General features: G+C 44.0%; 1 protein-coding gene across 1 annotated transcript in view; it reads right to left on the bottom strand.

Annotated features, from left to right (window-relative positions):
• Positions 1-954: 954 nt before the first annotated feature.
• ATP7B (ATPase copper transporting beta) overlaps positions 955-27263 on the bottom strand; it is a 160606-nt gene continuing 134297 nt past the window's right edge. The window contains 6 exon segments of the mRNA XM_033948176.1: positions 955-3388; positions 6235-6337; positions 9908-10025; positions 10184-10387; positions 12892-13034; positions 19598-19744. Coding sequence (XP_033804067.1) covers positions 3166-3388; positions 6235-6337; positions 9908-10025; positions 10184-10387; positions 12892-13034; positions 19598-19744 — 938 coding nt within the window. The 3' untranslated portion in view covers positions 955-3165.

The following is a 27263-nucleotide window of genomic DNA, read 5'->3' as shown; positions in this document are numbered from 1 at the left end:
CTACCCCGAGGGCCTCTTTGTTGGTTAATGGGATGTGAACGGATTCCTTTCCTATTCTTCGGTGTACAAGGCAGGGATGTCCCCTCTCACCCTTGCTCTTTCTTTTATCTTTGGAACCTTTACTCTGTACTCTTTGTGGGTTTGGGGAGGTGCGGGGACTTACTGTCGCCAGGATTGAATTGAAGACTTTGGCCTTCGCTGACGACCTGTTTTTGATTCTTACAAGGCCGGAAGACTCTCTCCCTGTGGCATTAGACCTCATTTCTGAATTTGGCTTCTACTCTGGCCTTTCTCTTAACTTAGATAACTATCCGCCACTCTCCCTTAGTTTTATTTGGCGCTATCCCCCACTTTTCCCCCAGGATTCGGGGGGCAGCTGCCTTTCTCAAGTGGACAGTTCTTCTTGCACTGAAATGTATCTTGCTCAAATGGCGTGACCAGGATGCGCCGGACTACTCTCTCTGGCGGTGCCGGATGATTACTCTTCTGATGAGGGAACGATGAGATGTGTTGGATTTTTCCTCTCTCCCGGGGCGCTCGTTTCAGCACACCTGGGACCCCTTTTGGACTTCCATGATGCCTATGGTACTTAACCGCCTTATGGTACTTAACCGCCTGCTTAACTGTTATGCTCCTTACATTGCAGTATTCCCTTTCTGTATATCATTGTTTCTTTATCCTGTAATACTGTTTCTCTTAGGGACTAGTTGGGAGGGATGGGTTGTTGGCTGTTGTGGGATAATTTCTATATCTTGAGCTTGTTTTTTGTATTGTTTGCCTATTTCTGGTTTTTCCATTGAGCTCAATAAAATATATTTGATCATAAATTTATTTATTCAGTTTTCTATACCGTTCTCCCAGGAGAGCTCCGAACAGTTTACATGAATTTATTCAGGTATTCAAGCATTTTTTCCTGTCTTTCCCGGCAGGCTCACAATATATCTAATATACCTGGGGCAACGGGGGGATTAAGTGACTTGCCCAGGGTCACAAGTAGTAGCGTGGGTTTGAACCCACAACCCCAGGGTTCTGAGGTTGTAGACTGCATCGCTCTTCCCACTGGTTGGAAAAACTCCTACCTTACCTTTTTGTTTGATTGTATATAGCCTAAGGCAAGGTGCTCTTCTGTTTGTTTATTTGACAGCTTTGCTAGCTGCCAGGTCTAATAGCCTCTGCATTATGGCTTGGACCTTGACCGCTTGCTCCGGTCTTCCCCCAGGAGAGTCTACAAACAGGTCTGGGAGGGGATGAAAAAATAATATCCAGCACCCAGCTGTCTGTGGTAACCTTCACCCATTCATCCCAATAAGCCGTTAACCTTCTTCCTATCTGAGCGGTTATGGCAACTGTCTTGGAATCATAACTGCTTTTTGGGGGGTCCCTGTGGCACAGGGATTGTTTAGCTCCACTACTATAATAACTGGAGACCCAAGCATGTTCAACCAACAATTCACAAATATCATACACTCTCAGTTATGTAAACCTTAGCTTATGAGTATTTTCACTCTGTCCACAAGCCATACTTGAATACACTGATAAACCACTCAGACAAATTAAACAAAAATTAAGATGTGGAGAAAAAGACCATAGGTTTCATGGGTCTGAAAAAGACCTCCACTCCTGAAAAAAAATAGTAATGGCTGGCATCAAGGAGAAAACTCTCAAAAAGCTAAGTCACCAACATCAAAAACAATAGTTAATGACAGACAGGTGATAAATACTCTGCCGCTTCTCCAATTGAATACTTTCAGCTGCAGGCAGATTCATCAAAAAGTGAACAGGATCCTCAGCTGTTCTTATACATCCATTTCTGCAGTCAAACGCTGAGAAAGCATGTCCAATCCAACCAGATGCTCAAAGTACCCAACAGGGAAATCCCCATTTCACCACTAAGCCATCATGTTGTGAGAAACAGAAGACAGTGAGTTGACATGGTGTGAATTGAAGAAATACTATCCCCTGATGCAGCTTTGGTGGCGAAACGGAGATTTCCTTATTGGGTACTTTGAGCATCTTGTTGTTGCAAGTCATATTTGTGACATTTATATTATTTGTTTGGTTTGCTCCCTTTTTGTGAATATTTCAGTGCAGATCTGGATAGTTTTAAAGACCCCATTTGCCATTGGTAAAATGCTATTTTACCCAAGAAAATGTCTTGGAAAATTGCCTTTTCCATGAATGCAAGTATGAAAACAGGGCAAAAAGCATGGCCTATACATAGAATTAATTTAGGGCCTCTTTTACGAAGTCATGCTAGTGAGTGCTATGCGGCAAAAGCTCCAACACCCTTTAAATCCTTATAGGCTTCAGCGCAGTTACCGCACCAGCCCGCGTTAATCGACTGTGTAAAAGAGGCCCTTAATCTGTGATCAGCTTTTCAGATTTATACCTTTGTTATTGGGGTTTTGGCAGATGAGCTCATTCTATACCAATCCTGTGAAGTCAGGAATGGCTCTCTGAAACTAACTGCAAATACAATATATTTAATTCAACAAGAAGGAATCAGCTGAAATCTCCGAGTGCACATATATATCTGAACTAACAAGACAATCACAATTTTTTGTTTGAACACAACTAATGCCGACTCTTGGGAACAGTCTGGACTTAGTATAGCTTCTGCCTGACTGGGTTCAAAACACTTGTAGCAGGCAAGGAACACTTGAATAATTTGAATAAGAACATCCTATAAAGTTTGAACAAGTGTAGTGAAGATCTCTACCACTTAACTGCTGTTCAGAGGATTTTTTTTTTAAACCAATGTCAGTAGGGTTGGCAACTAATACTTCAGGGAGAGTGGAACACACGTTTGATTGGAGGGAGGTCCAACAAAATCTCTGGCTCCACTCCCAAGTTTTCTAGATGCTGAGGATGTGCGAGGCAAAATATGCTCGGGCCATGGTCCCAAATGATTCACCTCATTCACTGCCTAAGTTGCTGACCTAGGCAACTGCCTAGTCATGCCTGGCCCTCAATACAACACAGGTATGATAATCCACACCATACAACAGATAGAGGATACACCTCATCAGTAAAGGAAGTACTTTTATCTCTTCAAGATCCTCTTCCTTTTTAGCATGATCACCAGTCTATGTTCAAGGAACAAAGAAATGTATGTGCAAGATTTCACATGTACTGATCCTCATTTGTGGCACTGGTTAGTAGTGACTACTTGTCATGGCCATCGCATGGGAACACATTATTTCTAGCCTGCTTGTCTGATGTAACAGAGGAAAAAGACACTTGGCTGATTTCATCCCAGGTACTTGACTTAGGTAGGTTCCGTCTCCTATCATCCATACCAACGTGGACACTTATTTGGGAAGGAGTAAGTGGTTTCATGCAACCCTGTGCTCTGGCTTCATATCTTTCAGCGTCTGGTTTCCGATAACTAGAAAAATATGATTACAAGAATGATAAATTGGTTATGAACTATACTTTATATGTTCACATACAAAATGATCTGAAAGTGTATTATAAACTAAACTAAACCAAACCTTAGGTTTGTATACCGCACCATCTCCACAAGTGTAGAGTTCGGCACGGTTTACAGGGTTAAGTTGAAAAGGAGCTACAATGAAGGGTTATAGGAAAGGAGCTAGGAAGATAAAGAGGGACAGGGTACCAAAGAGTGGGAGGTGTTAGATTTTTGAAAAGAGCCAAGTTTTCAGGTGTTTGAGGAAGGATTGGAGGGAGCTTGAAATTCTGAGCGGGGATATGAGGTTGTTCCAGAGTTCTGTGGTTCTAAAGGGGAGGGATGTTCCTAGTTTTCCTACACGGGATATACCTTTTGCAGAGGGGAATGATAGTTTCAGTTTTTGGGAGGATCTAGTGGAATTAGGGTTAGAGGAGTTCCAGAAGAGTGGGATGACAGGAGGGAGGATGCCATGTAGGATCTTGAAAGCTAAACAGGCACATTTAAAGAGGACTCTGGAGTGAACTGGGAGCCAGTGAAGTTTGGACAGGAGTGGGGAGACATGGTCGAACTTGCCTTTAGCAAAAATAAGCTTGGCCACGGCGTTCTGGATTAGCTGGATTATAGCAATGTACTTTAGTGAAAGAGGTGGGAAGAAGGGGTAAAGTACAAATCTGATGGTACTTCACAGCTTGGGCAACCCCTACTGGTAAAAGACAGGGGTAAGTGCATTCCATCTGCCTTTAATGATATAATTTTCTTTACCTAGAACTTTCAAATCCCACTATTGTAGTAATAAGGGGCTGATTCTATAAATGACCAGGAAGGGGAAGGCCCGCCATGTTGATGAGGAGGGGATGGGGGATGGGCATTCCTCCTGCCGTCCTTCAACTTAAAGATACGGGGGGGATGATCGACCCTGGCAGCAGGGGGGGATGGGCATCCCTTCTGCCAAGGCACAGGGATGTGAGTGTGTATATGGGGGGGGGGGGTCTGGCCAGGAGCAATCGAGGAGGGAGGGAGTGGGTACCGCTCCTGCTGATCTGCTGATCTTGTACAGGGTGTCAGGAGGGCTGGGCAGTAGCAAGAGGGGGGCTTTTTCTTCTGCTGCTCTCCCTGCAAATCAATCAGTTGAGCCAGCAGGACTTGTGGAGACACGCAGCTTTGTTGATCAGAGGAGGGAGACCAGCCTTGACAGGAGGGAAGAGCTGTACCTAGCGATTACTCCTCTGAGCAGGCACAGTTCCTTCTCCCCTTTATTGACAATTCTCTGCACAAATAGCATGCACATAATTTGCATGCTATTGAGAATCAGCGGTAAAAGAAAAATTGCTCCCACTATGACATTTTTTATACCCTGTGTCAGAGTCTTAGACATTGTATACTTAGATTTCCAAAAAGCCTTTGACAAGGTACCCCATGAACGCCTACTAGGGAAACTGAAGAACCATGGGGTGGAAGGAAACGTACTTAGATGGATTAAAAATTGGTTGGCAGGTAGGAAGCAAAGGGTAGGAGTGAAGGGCCACTACTCTGACTGGAGGAGGGTCACAAGTGGTGTTCCGCAGGGGTCGATACTCGGACCGCTGCTGTTCAATGTATTTATAAATGATCTAGAAACAGGGACGAAGTGCTAAGTAATAAAATTCATAGACGATACCAAACTATTTAGTGGAGTAGGGACAAAAGAGGACTGTGAAGACTTTCAAAGGGACCTGAACAAATTAGAAGAGTGGGCGACGAGATGGCAGATGAAGTTTAATGTAGAGAAATGTAAAGTCTTGCATGTAGGAAACAGAAACCTGAAGTACAGCTATACGATGGGAGGGCTGGTAATGGGTGAAACTACCCTAGAAAAGGACTTGGGGGTAATAGTGGACAAGACAATGAAGCCATCGGCACAGTGCGCAGCGGCCTCTAAGAAGGCGAATAGAATGCTAGGTATTATCAAGAAAGGTATTACAACCAGAACGAAAGAAGTTATCCTGCCGTTGTATCGGGTGATGGTGCACCTGCATCTGGAGCACTGCGTCCAATATTGGTCCCCATACCTTAAGAAGGATATGGCGATACTCGAGAGGGTTCAGAAAGGAGCGACGCGATTGATAAAGGGTATGGAAAACCTTTCATATGCTGAAAGGTTAGAGAAACTGGGGCTCTTTTTACTGGAAAAGCGGAGACTTAGAGGGGATATGATAGAGACTTACAAGATCAAGAAGGGCATAAAGAAAGTGGAGAGGGACAGATTCTTCAAACTTTCGAAAACTTCAAGAACAAGAGGGCATTCGGAAAAATTAAGAGGGGACAGATTCAGAACCAATGCTAGGAAGTTCTTCTTCACTCAAAGGGTGGTGGACACCTGGAATGCGCTTCCAGAGGGTGCGATAGGACAGATTATTGTATTGGGGTTCAAGAAGGGATTAGATGATTTCCTGAAGGAAAAGGGTATAGAAGGGTATAGATAGAGGACCTGAAGGGCTGCCGTGTGAGCAGACTGCTGGGCATGATGGACCTCTGGTCTGACCCAGCAGAGGCACTACTTATGTTCTTAATCTGGCCCAGAGAAATACTAATGCACTCATACTGCATGGAGCCCTTATAGGACAAAGAGCACAGGACCCTTGCTTTTCTGTCTCTATCCATTAGTTTTAGTTTTATTAAAACTTGATATAGTCTACAGATAGCATTCTCACTAGACCAGTCCAGAACCTAAGGAAATTTTGGATGTCAGATCCACTCATCTGAACAGACAACATTGGGGTTGCTATTGTGTAGGGCTCATTTACAGGTTTGGCCAGAGCTTAAAGCACTTTGCCACTTACCATTTCAACTGGAGTGAAGAAAGCACCACCGAGACTGAGGAAACTGCCATTGCAGCTGACCCCATCCAGGGCTGCAGGACCAAACCCACAGGCATGAACACACCTAGCAGGAATGAGAAACAGGGAGCAGAAAAGGCATTAGTATCCTGGTAGCCTAGGAAATAAAGAAAACATGACACAAGAAAACAGTCAATTGGGTCCCAAAAGCATACTGCAAGTCTTATAAAAATTATATTTTCACAACTGTTCTATTAGCTCTCAACTAATTTTAGGCAAGAGACCTAAGATTAGAGAATGACACGGTGGCGGTTTACCCGCGGCCACCGCATTTTAGCCGCGGGTCACCCGCCGAAAACGGGGAAGAAAACTAGCAGTCGCTGCGGCGACGGGGACAAGGCCATTCACCGCCCGCGGGGCGGTGAATGGGTCTTGTCCCCGCAGTGAGGCATGAAGGATCGCGCGGTCCCCGCAGCTCACACCCGCCTGCCCAATCGATTCTAGTGTTTAGCCAGCTCTCTCCCTTCTCCTCACCTTAGTTTGTAGATTTTCTTTTTCGGCGACCCGCACGCTATCAAAGAGCCGCTGCTGCTCAGTTTCGATCTTCTGCTCTGACGCAACCGGAAACAGGAAGTTGCAGCAGAGCAGAAGATTGAACACTGAGCAGCCGCGCGTGTGCGGCTCTTTGGGAAAGCGTGCAGGTCGCTGAAAAAGAAAGCCTGCAAACTAAGGTGAGGAGAAGGGAGAGAGCTGGCTAATCATTACGATCGATTGGGCAGGCGGGTGGGGGCTGCGAGGACCGTGCGATCACCCGTGTTCCCGGCTCAAACTGTAAGAGGGAGTGAAAGGGAAAAGGATTCTGGGCCAAGGGGATGAAAACGGAAAATGGATGCAGCGGGGACGGTGACGGGGCGGTGAATGGGATGGCAGTGGCGGTGACGGGGCGGTGAAAGGGATGGCGGTGACGGTGACGGGGCGGTGAAGGAAACGGCGGTGACGGGGCGGTGCAGAGGATGGTGGGCCGGTGACGGGGCGGTGACGGGGACAGATTTTTTCCCCGTGTCATTCTCTACCTAAGATAAAGGAGATCTGCTAAAATACAAACTCACAACATATTTGTGAATTTTAAAGGGAGCTGACAACATTTGGAATTAATTACATCTTTCAGGTGTGCTGCACCCTGTTAACCAGTGTGGAGGCGTTTCTCTTCAATACATTTCTTCGTTTATTTATTCATTCATCCACTTTTCTATACCATTCTCCCAGGGGAGCTCAGAATGGTTTACATGAATTTATTCAAGTACTCAAGCATTTTTCCCCGTCTGTCCCGGCGGGCTCACAATCTACCTAAAGTACCTGGGGCAATGGGGGGATTAAGTGACTTGCCCAGGGTCACAAGGAGCAGCGTGGGTTTGAACCCTGCGCTGGTGCTTCAGGATGGGAGGGGGGTTCGAAGCTCAGAACTACTGCTGCTGCTTCTACTGCTTCGGGGCTAGAGAGAGGGAGGAGGAATTTGCGGCTCTGGATCACTGCTGCGCTAGTGCTTCTAGTCAGGAGGGAGGGTGGGGTTCATGGCTCAGGACTGCTGCTTCTTCTACTGCTTCGGGGCTTGAAGGAGGGAGGAGGTTCGCGGCTCAGGGCCACTGCCGCTTCAAGGAACTTCCCCCCACCCCCTAGCAATTTTTTTGCCAGTTGGGTGAGAATGCCAGTTAAGTGAGTACAGGTTAACTGAGATTCTGCTGTATTTCAGTACATATTCTGCTCGTATAAATTGGCCCTTTGACAGGTGATTTGTCATTCTTACAAACTAAAACAGTGACACTTAGACGGGGCTTATTTATAAGAAAAGGAAGACCTCCACAAAATTTGCCATTAGTGACCAATGTAGTTTCATCTTTTCTCTGGGAAAATGAAATACAATTGGTCACAATGTGCAACCTCTCTCACACACATATCCTACCTGCCCCTCAGCCACTCTGCCCTTCTCTCTCACACACATACCCCACTAGCCCTCAGCCACTCTGCCCTTCTCTCTCACACACATACCCCACTAGCCCTCAGCCACTCTGCCCTTCTCTCTCACACACATACCCCACTAGCCCTCAGCCACTCTGCCCTTCTCTCTCACACACATACCCCACTAGCCCTCAGCCACTCTGCCCTTCTCTCTCACACACATACCCCACTAGCCCTCAGCCACTCTGCCCTTCTCTCTCACACACATACCCCACTAGCCCTCAGCCACTCTGCCCTTCTCTCTCACACACATACCCCACTAGCCCTCAGCCACTCTGCCCTTCTCTCTCACACACATACCCCACTAGCCCTCAGCCACTCTGCCCTTCTCTCTCACACACACATACCCCACTAGCCCTCAGTCACTCTGCCCTTCTCTCTCACACACATACCCCACTAGCCCTCAGCCACTCTGCCCTTCTCTCTCACACACACATACCCCACTAGCCCTCAGTCACTCTGCCCTTCTCACACACACACATACCCCACTAGCCCTCAGTCACTCTGCCCTTCTCTCTCACACACACATACCCCACTAGCCCTCAGTCACTCTGCCCTTCTCTCTCACACACATACCCCACTAGCCCTCAGCCACTCTGCCCTTCTCTCTCACACATACCCCACTAGCCCTCAGCCACTCTGCCCTTCTCTCTCACACACATACCCCACTAGCCCTCAGCCACTCTGCCCTTCTCTCTCACACACATACCCCACTAGCCCTCAGCCACTCTGCCCTTCTCTCTCACACACATACCCCACTAGCCCTCAGCCACTCTGCCCTTCTCTCTCACACACATACCCCACTAGCCCTCAGCCACTCTGCCCTTCTCTCTCACACACATACCCCACTAGCCCTCAGCCACTCTGCCCTTCTCTCTCACACACATACCCCACTAGCCCTCAGCCACTCTGCCCTTCTCTCTCACACACACATACCCCACTAGCCCTCAGTCACTCTGCCCTTCTCTCTCACACACATACCCCACTAGCCCTCAGCCACTCTGCCCTTCTCTCACACACACATACCCCACTAGCCCTCAGTCACTCTGCCCTTCTCACACACACACATACCCCACTAGCCCTCAGCCACTCTGCCCTTCTCTCTCACACACATACCCCACTAGCCCTCAGCCACTCTGCCCTTCTCTCTCACACACATACACCACTAGCCCTCAGCCACTCTGCCCTTCTCTCTCACACACATACCCCACTAGCTCTCAACCATCTAGTAACTAATTTAACAATTTATTTATGCCTACAACATGCAGTATTCTATAACCTGAATGTACAATTTTCTGCACTAAGTGTAAAATAGGCTATGCAAGTTTCTAAATTAGGGAAATGTGCTAGGGAGCAGCAAGAGAATTTTGCCCAGCTGTAAGGACAGTGGCGATATTCAGCTACTAATCCACACAGCTACACAGTCTAAATTAAGGCAGGAAAATGTCTGAATATTGCCACTATCTGAACAGATATCACGGTTGGTGATCTTAGTGTGACGCGGCCTAACTAGATGTTTACTTTACATGACATGGCCAGCAATTAAAAAAATGCTCCCTACTGCAATTGAATTTTGTTCCAAATATTGATTACAAAGCACCTAGATATATAACTTTTGCTGTAAATGTCAGCTCCTGCTCTATTGAAAAGAATTACCCACCTGCAGCAATGGGTACACCAAGCAGATTATATATCAGTGCAGAGACAAAATTTATCTGTATTCTTCGGACTGTCCTTTTCGATAGATGGATGCTTGTAACTACATCCAGCAAATCATTCTGCAAAACAGAAAATGCAGGGCCATCCATATGCTAATTCTCCTTTTTTGAGAGAAAAAAAAAAACAACCACCCCAAACCACTGCGCAACCTTTTCACTCTGTTCAGGTCACTGCAATGCAAACTGACAGAAGGATTAGTCTGCGGTGTTGAACATACATGAATTAGAACCACATCAGCTGCTTCAATGGCTACATCAGTACCGGTCCCAATAGCAATGCCAATGTCTGCTCTGGCCAGGGCAGGAGAGTCGTTGACACCATCCCCTACCATGGCGACCCTAATCCCCTTGCTCTGCAGTTCCTCGACTTTTGCAGCCTTGTGAGAAGGAAGAACCTCGGCAAAGACTTTTTTGATGCCAACCTATAAGAAAAATGTCATATCACTAAAAAGGTATAGGTGCATACTAAGACCAAGACTTTAGTAGGTCATCTGTAGCTAATCTCCACATGTAAATGCCAATATTTCCATGTTTAGAAGCCTGGAATACACATTCAAAGGGGGCATAAGTCGGGCTAAAAAAGGATATATATCTCCCATTTTACAAATTGGAATGACTGGAATGCACATAAATTTCCCAGTTAGTTTTTGCTCAGCCTCCAAAGCGAGCATAAGTTTTATCAAAGTGCTTGTTTCAGACAGGGCTTGAAAGTGAATGAGAGAGTAATTGTGATTAAACAAACTTCTCCCCTTTATCCTCGAAAATTTGTAAAACTACCTTTCGGGGGCTTTGCTCTTTAATAGGCTCAACTTATACACATGGTTGACTGAAGTGAGACCCCTACACATATATATCCCCAAATTCTCTATGCAGTCAATATGTTGTACATGCAGCTGATTTGCAGGACAATTTGTTTAATAAGATCAATTGGTGCTGATAATTGGCAATTAACACCCAAAACTGACACTAATTAGAAGTTACACACACAGCTTGGTGCATTATATAAAGCGGTGCGTGTCGGTTCTAATGTGTGAATCTGAAAAGGGGGCATGGCCAAGGGAAGAGCATGTGTGGATCATGGGTGTTCCTGAAAGTTAAGCGCACTGATATAGAATATGCCCAATCTGCTAACTTAGATGCAGGTATATAGGCCTGGCTTTCCTTGGCCTAAATGTTAGTGAAACATACAGCTGTTAAGCATGATTCTATATATGGCATATGCCTTTTGTGTATCAACGGTTTTTATTGATGACAAGTACAGAACAATAAACAAACATAACCACAGCACTCTTTGTCATCCATTTTGTTATCTTGAAGAAACTTCCACCTCCCACCCAGGAAAGTACAATCTTGGTTTATAGAGCAGGTCAGATCAAAGAAAACAAAGGAACCCAAATGTAAACCAACAAGGTCCATAATAAGACCACCCACCGTATAAGATAAGTCAGTGCCACTGAAAAACATGCTAGATTCTCATCTCCTAGAGAACGGCATGTGCCTTTTATAGAATCACTTTGAACGCTGTTCTAGCTGGTGCGGACTTTTTGGGTGTTATATATAGAATTGGGTCCATACTGGTCAATATTTAGCTTGCAGTGGTCAGTGTTTTTTAAAACACAAAAACACTGAGTGCTGCATGCAGAATTAGGCCATGATATTTAATACCAGGTCATGTTCAGGCACCAGCATTGAATACTGAGGTCTCACTGGACTGAAGATAGCCTTAAGCAGGTTCTTGTTGATATTCAGCTGAGATCTACATACTTCTACAGGCCTTGGCTGAACATTGGCCAAGACCTGCATACGTGGTGACCACATATCCATCCTCCAGCTCCTCAATCAGCCACAGAACTGCCTCGTGTCTCCTCGAGCCCCAGCAGATCATCCCCCCAGGTCTACTTTGCTCCAGCCTTTTGCAGTTCCTCTATGAAAATTGCCTCCATGCATGATCTCTAGTGGCAGTTTTGCAGTACTAGCACAATACTTCCAGAATGGCCATTGTTGTAAAGCAGTGTCCCGCAAACTTTTTAAAGCCGCAGCATACTAAACTCGGGGCCATGGCTGGAGGGCATCCGGAAATGCGTGGAAGTCAACGTGATGGTGTCATTCACATGTATGTTATCATTACGTTGACGTCTGCACATGTGTGGAGGCCCTCCAGATGGACACTGAGCCTGCAACTATCATGCCGGTGGGGGGTACTGGAGGAGGAGGAGAAGTGGCGGTGAGGAGGAGAGGCAGTGGCACCAGCTGACTGCCTACAGGACGTTTCTCTCGCTGCAAGAGGCACATCCTGTAAAAAGTCAGCCACCACCTCTCCTCCTTGCTGGCATCTCACAGCACACCCGGAATCTCACCACAGCAGTTTGCAATACACTGTTGTAGAGAAACCATGAGGGGCAGGAGCAACTGGGGTTCACTCCTGTCCCATGGACCTCCAGCTGAATCCTTTAAAGCAGTGTTTCCAAAGTGGGTCCTGGAGTACCCCCTTGCCAGTCAGGATTTCAGGATATCCACAATAAATATACATGAGAGATTTGTGTACAATGGAGACACTGTATGCAAATTAATCTTATTAATATTCATTGTGGTTTAACTACAGTCTCAACGAAATGATAATATTATAGTTATTTTTCTTATGCTTTTCTTATGTACTTTAGTTTTTTTAATTAGTTATTCCTTCTCCTATGTTTTCTGCTATGTACTCTAGTCTTAATTATATGTGAACCGAGTCAAGTTCTATTGGCAAGGGGGTACTCCAGGACCCACTTGGGAAACACTGCTTTAAAGAATGGAATCATTAACTGTAATCAAAACAGTGGCTAGTGACAGTATCAGATTTCCAGTGGTCACTCATTCATTGTATATCAGGATCCTCCCTTAGAACCAACTGTTTCCAAATAATGCATAGATTTCAAAAGTGTACCTGGGTAGCAATAGCTTTGGCTGTTTTTCTGTTGTCCCCAGTTATTAGCACCACATCCACACCCATATTCTTCAGTGTATGGACTGCCAGAGCTGCCTCCTGTTTCACAGTGTCTGCAATTGCGATCATACCACTTAGCACACCTACCCATGAAAAGAATCAAGCATTAAAATAATTGAAAATGTGGTATAACCAAGATGGATGATGTGTGAGCCCATACAGAAGGACCTCAGCTGTTGTTCTGCTACTCTCAAATCTGAAAGGGAGACCATATAGTGCTACAATGGTGAAAATGGAGGACCAGAATACAGTATATACCTACCCTAATATGACCTCACTCTTCCAAACTGGACTTATGGTTTATGTTTACATTTATTTGTATAATAAATATATATTAGAGACCATTGAAAAATCAAAAATGAACATAGACTCCTTAGATATTATTAATTTAAATTTTGCGGGGACAAGCCTCAGACTTAGGAGTACATCTTCCCATACTGGGACTTCTTCAAGAGAAGGAAAGCGTCTTATTCTCTTGCCTCCTTATAACATCACCAGCTTGTTCCCCACCTCCCTACCAAATTAATTAATCTTCTAAACTGCATCAACCTTATTATATAAATACTTACAAATTTTATTTCCATTATTTAAATAATTTAAATACCTAATTTACTATTTTAAAAATATAAATATATGAAAAGCCAACGCAGTCATGGAGATTAAAATAAGCATTGCTTAAGTTACATCCCTGATGCAGCGGGTGTTATAAGTTTGTCCCGCGAAACGAAGGCCTTATCAGATAAGTTACAAGCAACGGCGCTGGTTTTGCAATGAGCAATTTGAGCTAAGTACTTGAAATAGCATATGAAGTACAAGTTGAAATGAATTGAAAAGCTGAAGTATCTATAGCACATGAGCACTTTTTACTACGCACTTTAAGCACTCGAAGCACTTTCAACTATTGAGGAAATTGAATGAGCTGTAGGATAGATGAAAAAAGAAGGGAAATGAAATGTCAGAGAATTTAAATGAAATGAAATGAAAGGATACTTTGAATGAGAACAATCAGATGAATTGAAAATAAGCATTGGTTGGTTTCGAGTTTCAAAAATGGCATGCTGATTCTTTAGAGCATATATGTACTCCATACCACAATAGTGAGAGTTTTTCATATATTTATATCTAATATAATAAAGTCCTAAGCGAGAATGCGCACTCCCACCTGCGTGCTCCCGTTTTCCGTGCCGCTGTAGGGACCCGCAGGTAGGAGTGCGCATGCGCGTGGCCCACGTTCGCAGCAGCAGAAAGAAGAGGCCGTACAGCGCCACGTCTCCCGCGGCTTCGGAGTGTGAACTGGCCAGGGCGATATCAGCGGGGGCCGGACCGGAGCTGGAAGGGAGAGGAACTGCTCTCCTCCCCTCCCCCAATGGACTTTAATTCCTGGCTCCCAGGCTTCTCCACCTGCTCCGGCTGGGCCCGCGTAAAAAACCCAAAACCCTCCAGAGCTTGTTTCGGGTCCGGCAAGGGCTGCGGGTCCTGAAACCTTCCGAATCAAGCAGCATCTGCAGCACTCTACACACGCTACTTCGGGGCCTTCTATTGCCCTGATTTGCTGGGCAGTAGAAGGCCCTGAAGCAGCGTGTGTAGAGTGCTGCAGACGCTGCTGGAATTGGAAGGTTTGTCGGCAACACGGGAAGGGGGGCGGTAAGGGACTAAGGGAGCCGGCCAGACTGCGGGAAGGAAAAGGGGGGTAGGGGAAACAATGTTGCTGCACAGGGAAGTGGTGGGAGAGAAGTATTGCTGCATAGGAGGCAGGGAGAGAGACAGATAGATAGAAAGAAAAGAAGAAAGACACAGGGACAGGGAGAGACACAGAAAGCCAGACAGACAAAGGGGGCCAGGGAGAGAGACAGACAGACAGCGGGAGGGAGAGAGAGACAGAAATAAAAAGACACACAGACATATATTCTGCAGCCACAATCTCAAAAAGGATTGGGGGGGCAGAGGGCTCTTTGGACTAGCTGCCACATCTCTTCGCAAAGGGGGAGGGATATCAGGCCCAAAGAACTGTTGCTTGCAGCATAGCCTAGTCAATCTTCCATAGTGATTTGGGCCCACAGCCTTTCTGGGAGTGGCCTACATGTAGTTCCTCCACCAGGCCACATATATCTACCATATGCTGAAGCCAGAGAAATACCGAAGAGCTGAAGATAACATTAGCTCTCTATAAGGAGAGTAAATTTAGCTCTGAGCTGTCTTTTCCTGGCTCTACCTTCTGGCAGAGGGACATAACCCACTTGTCTGGATTGGATGAAAGAATAAAGAATTATCAATTCCTCTCAATGGTAGGTGAATCTCACAGCTGAAAGAGCAGCGATATGGAATGCCAAAGCCCCTGTTGGATTGGAGGCATGTCAAGTCATACAATCAATAATGCAGTGATACTGAATTAAATCGAGCATACCACTGTCTTTGGACATATCCAGTGATTGTGCATTACTGACTTGTGGGGGTGATTCTCCTGTTTTGTCTGTTTAACTCAAACACTATGTACATGACCCTGCCTGCTGACTTTTGGGTCTTGAATTTCCTTGGCCTTGAAGAATTTGAGTACCACCATTGCATGGACAGTTTTGTCTCATGTGTAACCATGTTTCATCAATAGTAACTAGTCTGTTCCGATGCTTTCAGGAACGTTAAATTCCAAGATGGCCGCAGCACAGAAGCGCTGAGAGGAACGCATCTGAGCCACTCTACTCAAAACTTTTTCTCTCTCTTACTGACGGCTCCTGAGGCCTATCTTTACTAATGCCGAAGAGGAAAGGCAAGAGTGCTGCTAGCGCCTTACGATGATCCAATGTGCCAACCTTTGTCAACATTGAAGAGTTGATGCGGCGGATTCAGGGAGCTGCAGCCGCGACACCGGAAGCTAGCCTGCTGAGGGCGCCTGAACAGGGTGAGACCAGTGTCTCTTCTCCTGGGCTGGATACCACGCTCAGCCCCAACATGAGAGCCCCATCTCTGCAACCCCGAGTTACCAGCTCTCCAGGGGAAGAGGAAACCCCGGAGATGGGGGAGGAACTTTCACCTGAGGCGAGAAGTTCACCATCGGAGAGTCTGGAGACAGAGCCCCAGGTTCAGGGTGTCACTAGGAGAAACCGGGGGAGATCCAGCTACCGGAGGAGAAGATATCCAATTGGAGCAAAGCCAAGAATCTCCTTCCTTGGACGGTGAGCATTTCTATAAACAGCAAAGGCTTTTAATTTTGGATAAGCCAGTACAAGTGACTCTGGTGTCTCTATGGGATTTAATTACAAACTTTACAAAAGACTATTAGCCCCAATTTCCAATATGTTGAAGCAAAATTGATTCAACATACTAAAGAGCTTAAAGCCTTAAAAGAGGCTCTGACTGTTTCAAAATCCTCAGTTCAAAAGCTTGACCAGGATTTATCATCAAATAAACAAGTACAACAGTCCCTAGTTAAGGATCAAGTGAAGAAGTTAGAAATACTTGAGAACAATGCATGGAATAATAATTTGAGATTAATTAATTTTCCAAGATTAACAATGGTAACTCCTAGGGAAATGCTTAGGAGATACCTGGTGGAAATTTTACAAGTTCCAGAGGAAATTCTGCCACCTTTTTCCCAAGTGTATTATTTGCCTAATAAAGGAAGGAACCAGTTACAGACAAAGTTGACTGATCAAACATTATTAAATATTCCAGAAATTTTGGAAACTTCGGACATTGCTATACCATCTACGATGATATTAACAGTAGCTCTTTCAATTGATAAAATGTGGTTATTGAGGCTTTTCTTTAAAAACAAACAGAAAGAGTTTCTTGGATGTAAAATTCAAATGTTTCCTGATCTTTCAAGAGAAACTCAAAAGCGTTGGAGAGAATTTCTTCTCTTGAGACCAAGGATCACTTCACTGGGGGCAACATTTTATTTGAGACATCCTTGCGAGTGTATTTGCCACCGTTCAGTTACATATGTTTTCTTTGAACCCCAACAATTAAGTGCTTTTTTGGCAATGTCCGGCTAGATGAAGGAAAATCAAGTGCTCAATAGTAAATGAAGTTGCTCCTACCCCAGCACTATCTGCATCTCATCTTGATATAATGTTGTATTTTCTTTTTTTACTGTTCACCTATGTGTAATCTTGGAATCCTAGGTTGAGAACTTGAGTGAGTTAATCATTTTTTTCCCCTCAGTTTTTATTTTTCTTTGTAAATTGTATTAAGGTATGATTTACACTTTATGAAGTTGTATTCAGACTACCTCACTTTCTGCACAAGTGTTTTTTGCTTGGTATGTAATAATGAAAAGGTTATAAATTAAAAAAAACCCCAAAAAACGTAATTAGTTGGTTCCAAAAAGTTGGCACCAGCTCGCTGAAAATGCTGCAGAATCAACTTGGAAGTGTCCACTCAATGTTGTTTCTCATCAGCATTCAAACATTTGGGCACTCACTTGGCTGACAGTTTCTGAATACCCAGCTGCTCATGGATTATACACCCAACACATTCCCTAGATATCTATAGTGTCTCAGCAATTGTTTTAACTGATATTTGCCACTGCCAAAATCAGGTCATGGATATGGTCAACAATTTCAGGAGTCGACACCGAGGCCTCCCAGATCTTGATGCGTCTTCGGTCTTGAAATCTCCACGCTGAAAGTTTGCATACCACTGTTGCGTATGATGGGCATTTGTCAGTCAATGTTTGCATCATACATTCATGGATTTCCTTTGGTGTTTTCTTCTGCAGGAACAGGAACTTCATGACAGCTTAGAGTTTTTAATGCTACTTTAGCTTGTCTATGGTGTTCTTTGTTCATACATTTAAAGATCATAGACTGTTTTCAGTCCAATTCTTTATATGTGCGTTTGCAAACCACTGGACCCCTGAGGAAGGCGTGTTCACCGAAACACGGACCGTGTAGGATCTGTTTGGATTTTTCTCATTGTATTTTTATAGTTTTATATGACAGCGTACCATAAATCAATTCCAGAACATCTGTATCCAGTTTTTTAATTTTTTTTTTTTATCGGTAGCTTAGAATTCCACATTTGAAAATTCCACACTTTTCATTGACATGGTTCAATCAATGATCTGAAAATGTCAAAACATAGCATTACAATTCTGCAAATTGGAACTTTTCAAAATAAACACTTTTTTCAGCTACAGTGGCAAAATTAATGCTCAGAATTTAGGAAGCTGGTTGGGCGGAGGTACCGTGCCCGACACTATGACACAGGACATACTTTTACCGGAGCACTGGTCTACTATTTGGCAGCTGAATTTTAATGCCAAGAAGTGTAAAGTTATGTACCTTGGTAGCAGAAACCCATGCAGAACCTACACTCTGAATGGTGAGACCTTAACTAGAACTGTGGCAGAACGGGTCCTGGGAGTAATCATTAGTGAAGATATGAAGACAGCCAATCAAGTAGAGAAAGCCTCATCCAAGGCTAGACAAATGCTGGGTTGCATCCGGAGAAGTTTTGTCAGCCGAAAGCCCGAAGTGGTAATGCTGCGGTACAGGTCCATGGTGAGACCACATCTGGAATACTGTGTGCAATTTTGGAGGCCATATTATTGGAAGGATGTACTGAGAATGAAATCGGTTCAACGATTGGCCACCAAGATGGTCTCAGGACTCAAGGATATCCCATATGAAGAACGTCTAGGTAAATTGCAGCTTTACTCTCTTGAGGAACGCAGAGAGAGAGGGGTGACATGATAGAGACGTTCAACTACATTACTGGTCGTATTGAGGTGGAAGAAGACATCTTTTTCCTTACAGGCCCTACGGTGACAAGAGGGCATCCGCTAAAAATCAGGGGCGGGAGATTTCATAGTGATACTAGGAAGTACTTCTTCACTGAAAGGGTGGTTGACTGTTGGAATGATCTTCCACTTCAGGTAGTTGAGGCCAGTAACGTGACTGACTTTAAAACCAAATGGGATCAACATGCGGGTTCACTTCAAAGAAAAACTTAGGGGGGAGGGTTATTTGAGTGGGCAGACTTGTTGGGCCAAAGGCCCTTTTCTGCCGTCTTAGTCTATGTTTCTATGAAATCTTTTCAGCACCCCTTTGCAGTCCTGGTGCAGAATGAGTCTACAATATAGTCAATCACCCTATGTATTAAAGGCTTAGTAATTAGGTGAGAATTGGCTCTATGAAGCAATAAGTGATTACTGGAGTGAATTAGCACTAATTAGCCCTAATTTGCAGTTACGTGCACAACTGCGAGAGGGGCGTAGATGTGGAAGGGACATGGGTGAGGCATGCCAAGCATGTATGAACTATCCTTTTGAATAATGCCACTTACATTTAGGCAGAAGCATTTATTTATACCTGCCAGAGATCTGTGTTCACGCCTAAAGTTATATGCATAACTATGGATGTATGCTAGTATTCTATAACAGAAATTAAGCAATAAATTGCCATTGTAGAATTTGCCCTCAGTGCACATACTTTAGGTGGCCTGTAAAGAATTAACTCCTTGGAGTAACTTTTTAGCACAAAGTTGCAAAAATAATTTTCATCTTCATTATTTTATTACATGAGATATCGTGTAGCTAAATAAGTCTATTGTCTACAAAGTTTTCACTTAAGAACCAAGAAGTTAATACTGTATTTGTAAGTTTTCTGTATGTCCTAAGTAAATATTACTGTAAAGAATATATTACCATCGATTGCCACCAGAATGGCTGTTTGTCCTTTCATTTCATGATCAGTCATAGCATCATCAATATCATTAGAAACATGTAAACCATTGTGCCTCATCCATTCTCGATTTCCAATCAGAACAGAGTACACAGGTGATACAGCAGCACCTGCCATTCAAAGACAGCACAAAAATAGATATAGCACTCAAACAATATTCACTTAGAAAACAAAAATGAGCCATTTTTTTATGAAGCACACAAAGGCATAACCCATCCATTATTTCCTGGTTTACAACTATTTCTACATTACTACAGGGGTCTGTGATCAAAAATACTTTGAACTTAGCCCAGCTCAGTGATACTAACAGTGTAGGCAGGGCATAAATAAGTCCAATGTCAATCTTAATATAGCTAGAGATTTTCTGATCACTCTTAAACTAACGGCACTGGCTAGAATGCTCAAAATATCAACTTGCTTTTAAACCTGGTCTTATTGCTTCCTCTTGATGCTATTTAGAGGTCTCTTATTTTTATGTCACAATATATCTTTTCAATAAAATGAAGTGACTTACCTGTAATAGCTGCTCCCTGAGGATGGTAGAATTTAAATCCTCAAGAATGTATAATGTCACTGATGGAACCGAGAGCTGGGAACCTTCCCCAGTAACTTTTTTAGAAGCATTTGGGCAGACTCATAATGCATATGCACTTGTTCCTGCCTACTGCTGTTGCGTGGGACCTCTTTAGTCTATTACTAGCTAGAAGTACACAGCATCTTGGAGAGATGGGAGGATTATGAGGACTGAAGTCTTGCTATCAGATAACTTGAAGACCTGCTACAGATAATTTCAAATTCTCCGAGGACAAGCAGGACTGTTAATCCTCATGCATGGGACACCCTAGCTACAGGTTGCTTTCACCAGAAAAAGGGGATACAACACAACAAGTGGTGCACAATAGGGCTATTTAATTATTTTCCTCATTTTTATTCATATATTTTTTGGCAGGTACTTTAAAATTGAAAGAGATGGGATTAGAGAGGCTGGAGTTGGAGATGGAGTTGGATTTTAAACTCCAAATAGATTCTGGAGGACTCTGGCCTAAGCTACTGTCACATCAGGAGTCCTAATCTAGGAAGTAGTGGAATGCCCATTTAGCTAAAATGAATTCTAATGGGAGAACCCGGTCAAGACTGGAAGTGGTATTATGGAGGATACCTATACATATGGAGAGTAATAGGACCTCAGTTGCCCTCCGATACCTCCTAGAAGTGGGTCTGGAGAGGGTTTTAAGGGCGTCATTATGCTTCTTGATTAGATTAGCAGCTTTTTGCCCCTTGTACACTGAAACACTGCTCATGTTGGGTCAATAAAGACAAGTCCCTGATCATCGAGTTTTATGCTCACACAATGCCGACGGTCAAACTGCAACAGTCTCTGCTGTGACTTAAGTTTAGCATGATGCACTTCTATACACTCTTGGCCATTAGTATATTTTTTTGCATTACTAGTACTTCTGGCTCACTTCACTCATTTGATTGCAGTCTTTGCATTTCTATACACCCTTGGTCATCAGCACTTTTGCATTATTAGTACTTTTGTATATTATTGAAGCACATCCTAGTGGCCATTCACATGATTTGCAAGTACACTTAAATTTTCACACCCACATTTATCTTTATCTCCTCTTTCCATTTTTTTCCCATATATTCTATACTTCAACTCTATATGTTCAAATTGTATATGGTTATTTGATGTCGTGTTTTGTGAGGTATAAATGAATTATCACTTGGTTATTTTGGCACACCATTTTGTACCTATTTATGTATTAATTTTATGTATCAACTGCATGTGCTCAGGATTGATATTTATATCCATTAGGACCCTTGAAGAAGGCATGTTCTCCAAAACACGGACCGTGTCGGGTCCCTTGGTTTGTAATAAGGTGGTATCATTAACTGCATTAAATATTTGGTATAATAAACATTGCCTGCATCTTGTACATATCAGTCTGCAGTTTGTTTTTTTGCTTGTTGCTTGGTGTACTGCAGACTTTGTTGGATTTTTTGGGGGGTGTTTGCTCTGAAAGAAGCTGTGTTATCGGTGTCAGCATGTGCTCACCTCCACTGGCTCTGTCTGACCTGGATAAAGAAAGTTACATCAAGTTATGATGTAGCTTACTGTTTCTTGGTCAGACAAAGCCAGGGGCAACAGGAATATACTGACACTGACACCACAGCTTCTTTCAGACTGTGGACCTGGCATGCTACTCTTCAGTTGCAGTCCAGACCAATGTTCCCTCTAAGCTGAGTGCATGAGCGATTGCTCACTATTTTCAGTGGCGTCGCTCATACGTTTTCTCGTGTCACTCAATCGAGGGCGGGCGGAGGTGAGAGGAAGCGGCGGCGGCGGTCTGCCCTGCTCGCCTTAGTGTATTTTAAGTTGAAAGATTCAGCGGTGGCTCCTCTCAAGATCCCCGACTGCATCGCACTTCCGACGCAGGTGGGGATTCGTGAGGAGCCGCTGCCACATCTTCAGTGGCGTACCAAGGGGAGGGGCGGTCTGCCCCGGGTGCAGCCTTGGGGGGGGTGCACAACCGGCCAGGTCCAGATCTGGCCGGCTGTGTACCCCCACTAAAGCTGCCATCGGAGAGGAAGTTTGGGCCAGCCAATCGCTGCCTGGCTGGGCGGAACTTCCTCTCTGACGGCAGAATTGACGTCGGGGGAATGCTGGTCGGCCCGACGGTGGGAAGCAGAGAGAGCTTGGGGCAGCCGCGGCAGTGGCTTTGGGGCCTGTTTCCCCCAATGGTGGCAGCAGTGGCTTTGTGGAGGGTAGGGAGAAAGAAAGAAAGTGGGCAGGCAGAGAGACAGAAGGGAAACTGAAAAAAAGAAAGGGGGCATCAAGAGAGAAAAAAGAAAGAAAGGGCAGGGAGAGAGGAAGAAAAAGTTAGGGGAGGGAATAAGGTCTGGAGGAGAGGAAGCATACAGGCTGAAAGAAGGGAAGAAAGATTGGATGCACAGTCAGAAGATGAAAGTGCAACCGGAAACTCATGAAATCACCAGACAAGGTAGGAAAAATGATTTTATTTTAAATTTAGTGATCAAAATGTGTCTGAATTTATATATGCTGTCTATATTTTGCACTATGACCCCCTTTTCCTGAACCGCAATAGTGTTTTTTAGTGCAGGGAGCCTATGAGCGTCGAGAGCAGCGCTCGGCATTTAGCGCAGTTCCCTGCGCTAAAAACTGCTATTGTGGTTTAATAAAAAAGAAGGGGGGTATATTTGTCTATTTTTGTATGGTTGTTTCTGAGGTGACAATGCATAGAGTCATCTGCCTTGACCTCTTTGAAAAAAACCCAAAATAGGAATGATAATTAACATTTTCTCAGCGTATAGTGTGCTTTGTGTTTTTTAATTTTATTGTTGGTAGATCATTTTGACTTGGTCATTTTAAAGTAGCTCGCAAGCCCAAAAAGTTTGGGCACCCCTGAGCTAGAGCATTGAAGCTGTGTATTTCTATTTTATCCCCCTTTTACAAAACTGTGGAGCGTTTTTTAGCGCCAGCCATGGTGGTAGCAGCTCTGATGCTCAGAATTCTATGAACGTCAGAGCTGTTACCACCGTGGCTAAAATCCACACTACAGTTTTGTAAAAGGGGGAGGGGTTAGTTTGTGATGACATATTCCATACTAGGCGAAGGTGTTTTCTGTGTTCTGTGTGTTCAAAAGACATGGTTTTCTGTTAGGATTGACGGTGTAGGATTGATCTATGCTAGTCTAGCTTGTTTAGTTTTACAATGGGTGTATTGATGTACTGCTCACTGCAATATGTAAGATGCTGCCTTTTCCTAGGTACTGATGTGTGATGTGTGGCTTGTTACTAAAAATCATGTTTTTCGTACAGATGGGGGGGGGTGCCAAAAAATGATGGGCCCTGGGTGTTACATATGCTAAGTACGCCACTGTATGTAAAGATACCAGAAAGCTGGCGAAGCAAAAACTTTAAGTAAATTGTTATTCTTCTAAGTTTTGAGTATTTAACCCTCCCACAATCTCACGGGCACTCGTCCTCCGCGCCTGCTCATAAATTTGTGGAGTATGTAACTTGTCGCTCATGCATATTTTTTATTGCACACACCTCATCAGTCCTTAGAGGGAACATTGGTCCGGACTAGCAGCGATCTGCTGGCAGATCAGAGGACTGACTGGGAAATGGTTTTGCAACCGATGTCTTGGACTGCAATTCGACCATTGGCATGGTGCGATCATAAAACTCAATGAACAGGGACTTGTCTTTATTGACCCAACACAAGCCGTGTTTCAGTGTACGTTGCCTGCATCAGGGGTCAGCCAATGAGCAAAATGCAATTGCCAAACTTTGGGGTTCAGGTCTTTGAGATTTCCTTCTGCAGTCCAGCTTAAGGACCGATTCTGATCCCAAAAGTTTGGTAATTGCATTTTGCTCTGTGGCTCCTTAAGGACCGATTCTGATCCCCAAAGTCTGGTAATTGCATTTTGCTCATTGGCTGACCCTTGATGCAGGTGTTGTACACAAACATGGCTTGTATTGGGTCAAAGACAAGTTCCTGTTTATTGAGGTTCTTTGTGCTTTTTTGCTATATTGTGTTCGATGTGCTCCGTCCCTCTTGCAGCGTCAAGCTCCGTCTCTGCAAGAAGTAAAGCTTTTAGTACCAAGATTATGGAATAAACTACCACGGGAATTGAGATTGGAGGGGAATTTTAAGGCTTTTAAAGCTATGCTAAAAACTTTTTTCTTTCAAGAGGTATTTGGAGAGAATTCTGTTGCAGCAGAAAATTTGTATATAAAGAATTATGGAAATAGGCTCTTTCTTCATTAGAATTTTGTAAAATATTGACATCAGAAAATTATTTGTATATGAATGAGTAAATGTTATGGCCGATTCTTAATTTAGGTCTGTCCTATTGTTGTTCTTTTCTGTGTATTTTATTGTATTTTAGTGATGTAAACCATTTGGACCCCTCATAAGAACAAGCAGTTTATCAAGTTTTAATATAACTAAAACTATTCAAATCTAGGCTAAAAGTCCACTTTTAATGAGGCTGCTTTTAACTCCTTCTCACTTGTAAAGTACATATGTCCTCTTTTAAAATTATTTATTCATTTTAACATCTTACAACAAGTGCATCATAATATATCATTTGAATTTATACAATATCACTTGATTATCTATCATAATTTAAATTATTAATATTTAAACCCTCCCTCCCAACCTTATTATTTCAAACTAGTTTTTTAGCCCGTTACATTAACGGGTGCTAGAATAGATGTGTAGACTTAGGCATTTCTTTCTCTCTTTCTGTATGTGTGTCTTTCTTTCTTTTCCCAGCCCCCCTTTCTTTCTGTCTCTCCCCCCTGTCCAGCAGTAGCCCTTCATCCTTGCTTTTACCTTCCCTCTGTCCAGCAGAACCCCTTTCCTGCTCCCCCTGTCAAGCAGTAGCCCTTTTCTCTTCCTTTTACCTCCCCCTGTCCAGCAGTAGCCCTTCTCCCTTCTTTTTACCTACCAATATTCCCATTTCCCCTTTTACCTTTCCTATTTCCACCTTTTTCCACCCCATCCAGCATCATTAAAGTACCTGTTGCATTGTTGGTGTTCCAGTGTCTCCTCTGCCTTGGGTCTGGGCCGACTATTGTGGGCCAGGATTGCCAGGGGTGCCCTGTGGGACAGGCAGGGGCAAGATCAGCAGAGGTGGGGGAGCTCTGGGTGGCAGCGTGAGTTCACTCTGGTCCAGGCCTTGCACTGCCACGTCTCTCCTGAGCCGCGACGAAGAGGGCAAGGGGTGCTAGTTGCCACAGCCTCCTCCCGGCAGCCACCTCTCCGCACTGCCTTGCCGCGGCAGCGTCTAAAGACACTTCGGCCGGTAGGGCCGTATTGTGAGGTGGAGAGCAGGGAAGCTTGTCTGGCGCACATGCGCACTCGTGCCGCCACGACAGATCAGGGAACACGCGGTGCGAGTGCGCATACGCGCTTAGCGTTTTATTATATATGATGAGATATATATATATATATATATATATATACACCACCTTCTTTTGGTGAGGTGAGGGTTATGGTCTTGCTAGAGAGTAAATAAAGAAGTTGTACAATCTTAAACATGGGGGATCTAGAAAGCTGGGGGTAGGGGGAAGGTCACGGCCTCGGCCTCAATGCCTTAACCACCACCACCAAAAAAAATACTCAAGGCCACTCCAGGGACATTTTTCTTAAAATCACTTTCATTCAATGTATGTCAAAAATGAGGCATCTCCAAACAAAAGGTAGGAAAAGTAAAAAGTAGTAAGTGCCACACACAAACAGTTTTGTTTCCTGCTCAAATATCATGGCAGTCTTCTCAGTGACTCCTCTGGCCTTTCAATAGGTCTCTGAGGAACACTCTTCTGGTCTCCCCATCAGTTCCTCCCTTCTGCAGTCCTTCAATGGATACCCTTTTTCTCTATCTTTAGAAGACACTACAGGATACACGATCTCAAAATATTACAAAACCTCTTTAGTACTTGTGTTACATACATAGTGATGTTCTGCCATTGACTATACAATCCAAAACCTCTCTCAAAATACCACCTCTCTGGGAAAAGTGCATAAAAAAAGTAAAAAAACCAGAAAAAAACAAACACCTCCCCATTCAATAACCATCTCAAATCAAGCTAAAAACATTGCGTTGCTTCTAAATTGCATAGTAAGATCATAAAACTCTTCACAGGCAAACATACTTTCAAAATTCTCAAAATCCTTCTCTTCATGTGCTTGGGATACACTGGGGCTTGGGCGGGAAGTGTCTGCACTTCTAGCCACTTCCTCTAGAGTCCTTACTGCAACGCGCAGGCGTCGCATCGCGCGGCGGTGACATCCAGGCCTTGCACTGCCACGTCTCTCCTGAACCGCGACGAAGAGGGCAGGGGGTGCTAGCGGTTGGCAGCCGCCGCTCCGCACCGCCTTTCGCCTCAAGCCGCCGCGGCCTCCTCCCATCAGCCGCTGCTCCGTACTGCCTTGCCGCGGCAGCGTCTAAAGACACTTTGGCCGGTAGGGCCCTATTGTGAGGTGGAGAGCAGGGAAGCTTGTCTGGCGCGCATGCGCACTCGTGCCGCCGCGACAGATCAGGGAACACGCGGCGCGAGTGCGCATGCGCGCTTACCGTTTTATTATATTAGATGTAACTACATATGTCATTTAATACTTATATACAATCTTTTCTATTTTTCTAAAATTTAATATAAGATTAGAAAACCCTCCCCCCACCCTATACTTTGCAATTGTACCAATTAGGGAAAAATGTTATTTACTCATTACAATATTCTGTTAATGGTCCCCAAACCTCCTGAAATTTATTAAAATTTCCTTTCTGCATGACTAATATTCTTTCCATCTTATACATATTTCCTTTTCATCATTCCCTCTGTGAGAAATTCCCTAACCCCTATTGTCTTGTTTGTGTTATTTGATTAGATTGTAATCTCTATCAGGCAGAAATGCCTTTATTCATTTTAATAACCAACATCAAGTGCAACAGTTTATCAAACAGTTTACAAAATAAACAGCACTTAATTCCATCAATTAATATAATAAGTACATATCCCTTCCCCCCCTTTCATACAGCATAAAAATAATCAAGAGTAATACAAATGACCAAGATAAACAAATTAAAATTT

Source organism: Geotrypetes seraphini, chromosome 6 (genome assembly GCF_902459505.1).
Source record: "Geotrypetes seraphini chromosome 6, aGeoSer1.1, whole genome shotgun sequence".
Classification (NCBI taxonomy): Eukaryota; Metazoa; Chordata; class Amphibia; order Gymnophiona; family Dermophiidae; genus Geotrypetes; species Geotrypetes seraphini.
The sequence above is the reverse complement of the archived record's forward strand: the minus strand, read 5'-3'. Positions and strand labels throughout refer to the sequence as shown.